The sequence below is a fragment of the Coloeus monedula genome (genome assembly GCF_965178545.1).
Source record: "Coloeus monedula genome assembly, chromosome: 6".
Lineage (NCBI taxonomy): Eukaryota > Metazoa > Chordata > Aves > Passeriformes > Corvidae > Coloeus > Coloeus monedula.
Window position 1 is genome coordinate 19038328 of NC_138786.1, and position 5672 is coordinate 19043999.

At 44.3% G+C, this 5672-nt stretch overlaps 1 protein-coding gene across 1 annotated transcript; it reads right to left on the reverse strand.

Annotated features, from left to right (window-relative positions):
- Positions 1-1036: 1036 nt before the first annotated feature.
- Positions 1037-5672, reverse strand: RPLP2 (ribosomal protein lateral stalk subunit P2). The gene is made up of 5 exons (XM_082283431.1): positions 5570-5672; positions 5011-5134; positions 3286-3334; positions 1569-1667; positions 1037-1158 (listed from the first exon to the last, which is right to left on the reverse strand). The coding sequence occupies exons 2-5, from the start codon at positions 5131-5133 to the stop codon at positions 1082-1084; spliced, it is 348 nt and encodes a 115-aa protein (XP_082139557.1). The 5' UTR covers position 5134; positions 5570-5672; the 3' UTR covers positions 1037-1081.

Sequence of the window (5672 nt, forward strand, 5' to 3'; positions counted from 1 at the left end):
TACTTGGATTTCACCCATCTCTCCTCTCAGAAGTACTTGCCATGCTTAGTCCAATAACTCATAATGAACACAGCTATCAGCTATTGCTTTTTTTCCTCCAAAAACTACCTTAGAAAAGGTCTACAGTATACACTACTCTTCCAGGGGTATCTTTTTGACACCATCAGTGTAGACTTAGCACATCAAGATCACCACACAATCAGTTTATTCTACTTACAGATGAACACTTCCACAAGAAGCCAGGGTAAGTTGCCTGCCAAAACCATCTTCTAGCAGTAAACACTTTATAAATAAAGCAAAATTCACTGTTCTCTCCAGCTGATCCATTCCTGCCATGGTAGAGATGTTGCAGTTCTCTAAAAACACCATTCTTACGTTTCTTTGTTCAGATCAAGGTACAATTTATGTTCTGATAGTCCAGGACAGCGATTCAGCATGAAGGGCACCTCTGCATTGACCTATGTCCCATGACAGCAGGATGCAGTTTGGGTTTTTTTTTTGTTACATACTGTTAAGCATATGGATGCAACAGGAAATTCAAGTATAGTCAAACATTTTATTGGTGTTGTCCCTAGATCTTGGAAATCTGACAATGATTAAAGTGGTGCTTTTAAATATTTAAAAAAAAAATTCCTATTAATTACCTCTGAAATTGTTTCTGGACTAATTCAGGCCTGCTGTTCATTCAGTTTCACATTCTGGAATTGAACAAACAGATCCTGGAAAACAAAGTCCTTTTACTGCTGGTGGGCCGCTCCACTGAGTAACAGAGCAAAACAGTATGGAGAAGGTCAACATTGGGGAGATTCAGTTTCCACATACTGTTTAAGAAAACAGCAGTGTCAGTACAAGCATCCAGGTTCACACGAGCTTTGCCATTTCCTCAGTACTCTCAGAGTTGAGCCCTACAGTCTGTCAGAAAATTTACACACCTATTGCAGGCAGAGATAAAAATCAAAGCTGTGTCAGAGCTATTCTAAGAACAGCTTCCTGAATCCAAGAGCACTTGTATGGTAATAATAATAATAAACTCAAAAACATTTAAAACAAAGAATTTTAATAACTTCTCTATAACAAATAATTAATCAAAGAGGCCAAATCCCATGTCATCATCAGATTCTTCAGATTCCTCCTTCTTCTCTTCTTTCTTCTCCTCAGCTGAAGGAAAAAAAAAGACCAAGTGAATGGTCAGTATTAACACTGCACCACAGATTTTCAAGATACAAGTTTTGGTGTTCTCAGCTCCCCTGCTACTGGCATTGGAGCCTCCATGGTTCATCTCATTCCCTTTCAGCAACCAAATACAAACACTGAAGAGATATAGACACTAATATTGCAGGGATGCGGTTAACACCACCAAGTCTCTTTGATTCTTTGATTTGGACTAAGCGAGACCAATCCTAAGGCAAATGCTTCTGACTGTCCAAAGGAAAAGTAACTGTTCAGCTTACATTTCCATCACATACTGAACTGCAGAAGTGGAGAAGCCTTGAAATGTGGACTCAGTTAAGCTGTTACCAGAGACAAAAGGAGTTGCCCTGTAGCCACGCCTCTCTGCTCATACTCACCCGCAGCAGGGGCAGCAGCTGCAGCAGGAGCAGCAGAGCCCCCTCCAGCAGAGACTGCCACCGCTCCCCCAGCCGGCATGCTGGCAAGCTTTCCATTACCTGAGTGGGACACAAGAGAAAGTATTTTTTTATATGCTCATCCCAAGCACAGAAGTTAGGAGAAATGGAAGAGTGCAGAAAAAACAGATCCTGTCTCATGGACTGAACCTGTCACCATCTGCTGAAAGGAACAAGAAGCTGAATCCATGACAAATATAAACAGTTCTGTGAAAAATACTCAGGAGTTTTAAGATTCACAAAGGTTTATCCCAAGAACACTGGCAGCATATTATTACTAAGTTTTCTTCTGTACACAAAGTCCCTGTCTTTTTTCCAAAAGCTGTCATAAAAATAGCAGCAAACACATCCAATTTCGCACACCCAGATTGTTCTCTGAATGCAGCACAGTAGCCCAGAAGGTGATGATGTACCTCAAAAGTAACACATCAGCAGCACTGGCTTCCCCTGCTCCTATATTTTTTTTTTCCCTTTAAGGGTAGAGAGAACTCTGAGGGCATAGATCACACTTACAGGAGAGAAAGGGAAAGATTGATTTATTTATGGCAAAGAGTACAGTATTTTAAACAAATTCCTCAGCACCCTAGGAACCCTATTGCATCTCCTTTGAGACTTCTGATTTCTGCTCGTATTTGGAAAGCCAGCTGGTTCTCTGGCCTCTGTCTTTCACATACCAAGGCTCCCTTGGCATTCAAAGGTCACGTACGCACTATGTTTGTCTGTATTCCAGTTTCTGGGAATCAGTTTCTAAATAATTCCCTGTTACTTCAAGCTCTAATAAACTAGCAAAGTAAACAAACATGTTTCATATGCATGTCAGTATGTTCTAAGAAACAATTCATTTGAGGTATTACAGAAAGAGACAGCATAAGTGTGTTGTAACCACATGCATAATAGCTCTCTTAGGTCTTTTAAACCACATGGATAGAAATGTCCAGTGCCAGTGCCTGCTCCTGACAGGAAGGCCAGGCAAAGTCCTGGCAACCTTTGAGCAAAAATAGCCTGCAAATTCCCTTGTGCCTACATACTTGCAAAAAAAAAAAAAAAAAAACACAAAAACAAAAACAAAAAAAATCCCACCTCATTAATCAGAAACCTTTGCACTACCTCAGCTCTGCTTTACTTCAGCCCTATGACCCAGTCAATTCATGTGAAAAGTTCCAACTTCAGTAAGAGCACAAATTTCTCTGGAAATCAGCCCTCAGGGAAAAGGAGATGCAGGACTCAGGGAACTCTAGAAGAGGTGTGCACTGGAGGGGCTTGTGCTCATCGCAGAGGGCAGAGCTGCACCCCAATGCCAACTGTCTGTTTTTCATGCTTTACATCACTGGTGCACGCAAGTGGGTGAAACACAAAACATCCCCTAGAGAATCCGAAGGACAGCTCAGTCTCTTATCAAGATGTCCAGAAAACTACATTGTGAGCAGACTACCAGTAAGCTCATACATGTTTTAAGTTCTCCAGTTTAATGTGGTCCACAAGCGAAACCCAGCAGGTACTGGCACTGACCTGCAGGGAATTAGAATGGACCTGATTTCACGCACTTCAGCTGTGATGCTGAACGGACAGTCAGGGACTTGGCAGCAATTCTACACTCTCAGGTCTAGGCTATCAAAGTAACAGAGGCAATTACCTGGGTCACTCAGAGACTCTTACTTACCCTGAGCAATTACATCTTCAATGTTTTTTCCATTCAGCTCACTAATAACCTGCAAGTAAAATTTTAAATGTTAAGAGTTTCCAAACAGCATGAGAATAAGCTACATTTAAACAAGTACTGATGAATCATCATACACAGCACCTCCATCCTGCTGCTTATACAGCCCCAAAATTCCTTACTTCTCAGTGCCAGGAACAGAACATTGATATGACAACTTCAGCTAAGTCTTTTATACTTTAATTGTTTTCATGAAATCTGTTACTAAATTCATAACGAATCCAAGGACCTTGCAGAAAGGAGGATACAGAGATGATGTGGGACCAATTAGGAAGCCCCACCAACAGTGTGTTAGTCACTGAGGGACTGTTACCATTTCTTGCTTAATGCCCTCTGGGAGGCTCTGAAGCACTGGGATCTCGACCCAAAACCAGAGGGTCCCATTCCTAGCCCTACCAAATGTTAACAGCCAAGCTGTTGGATCCTTGCCCTGGAACACAGAGTTCCAACTTTAATTTTACTACCATTGTTTTATAACCACAGATGACAAAGGCAAAACACAAACCCAAAAATTGCTAAAGCAAGCAAGCACTGAACAATGATGTTCCAGAACCTACTGGTGAGTCCCAGCTACCAGGAGTCAGTGGCCAAAGCCAAAGGACTTTTTACAAGCTTACACAGAGCATGGGATGTGTGAAACTATGTGCCTGCATGACTGCTCCATCCTGGAGAAAGGTGCTTTTAAGAATTCACTACATTTACACTGGCTGAAGATACAGCCTATGCAAAAATTAACTATGAACAAAACAGATTCCAGAAAAGCTTTCCGAACATTGGAGGATGAGAGAAAGCAATTCATTTATGAAATTATTAAACCAAAAGGAGCCAGAGATAGAAGACCTGGCACTTAAACAGGAGCACCATGAGTTCAAACCAACATCCCAAACCAGAGTAAGCATGCTATCAGCTCAGCCAACACAGTCTGCTTGGGCCTATGGTAAAACATTGGGAAACTAGTTTCTTTTTACCTTTACCTCTCTGGAAACACTTCACATATGAATATGGGACAAACGATAAGATGATTTTATTGGTTCTTGCTTTTTTTTCCCCATGGCAAATTATTTTTAGGTCCGCAATTCTGAAGATCTATTATATCACAAGAAATATTCTAATTAAGATACTCTCTTTAAAAGTCTGTCTTTGGCATTAATTTCCAAAATATTCCTACACATTTTCCTCAAATACCTTTGATGCCCATGTTAGGATTTACCTATGTTTCCTGGTGAAGAAACAAATGCTCCTTTGCAGCACTCTAAGTAAGAATGTATTACTGAGTATCATGCCTTCTGAAGTGCTAGCTCTGAATTGATACTGACCAAAAATAAAAGCGAACCTTCAGTGCAGACACGATGTCAGAACATTTTCAGTGCATTCCTATATGCAGCCAAAATCTCAATGAAAATTATTAGACTGAACTACCAGAAGTCAGCAACAACTGACAGAGACATTTGCGGAGGACAGGCTTTGAAAAAAGCCAGACTTCTAACAAAAGTTGTAAAAATTAATGATTGGCTCAGCAGTGCTCAGAAATCACACAGGTAAGGATCAGTGAATGTCTGAACAAAGTAAGAGCAGATCAATAGCGATGCAACAGGAACACTGAAGCCAAGGAAACAGCTCCAATGTCCGGTGCTGGCTGGGACACCTGGAATTAAGAGGCAACGCCACCTTGTTCATGCGTTCATCGTCCGTCTCGATGCCGACGCTGTCGAGGATCTTTTTCAGGTCCTTGGACGTGGGGGACTCGTTGCCCCCGAGCACTGCGAGCAGATAAGCTGCGACGTAACGCATCCTGCAAGACAGGAATAGTCTTCACCATTACCAGTTTACGTGCTCGAAGCGAGCTCATCCCTTCTCTCTCCGAGCCACAATCCTTTTGACTCCACTTCTAAATGACAACCCGCGGCCCGCGAGGCCACGCTCCCCTGGCTGTGCCAGCACGGGGCCCGCACGCAGCAGCCCGGCACACACTCCCGCCCTGCGCCGCCACCGCACACGTCTCCCGAAACAAAGCGGCAACACGGCACTGCCGCCCCGGCCTTCGCCCAGCCCGTCCCGTCCCTCCGCCAGTGCCGGCCCAGACGCGGGCCGGGAGAGCACGTGGCCGCCATTCTCCCCTCCTACCCCCCCGCCCCGAGTGATCTCGCCCAAGCCCCGCGGGCGGCGAACTGCCGCGGGTGCACCGGACGCCACCACTCCCGCGGAGGGGGGCGCACCGCGCGCTTACCTGGGCGGCGGCGGCGGCGCGGGACACGGGCCTGGGACGTGCGCTCGCGAGGGCAGAGCGGCGGCGAAAGGAAGAGGCGGAGCCTCGGCAACGCCTTCTTCCC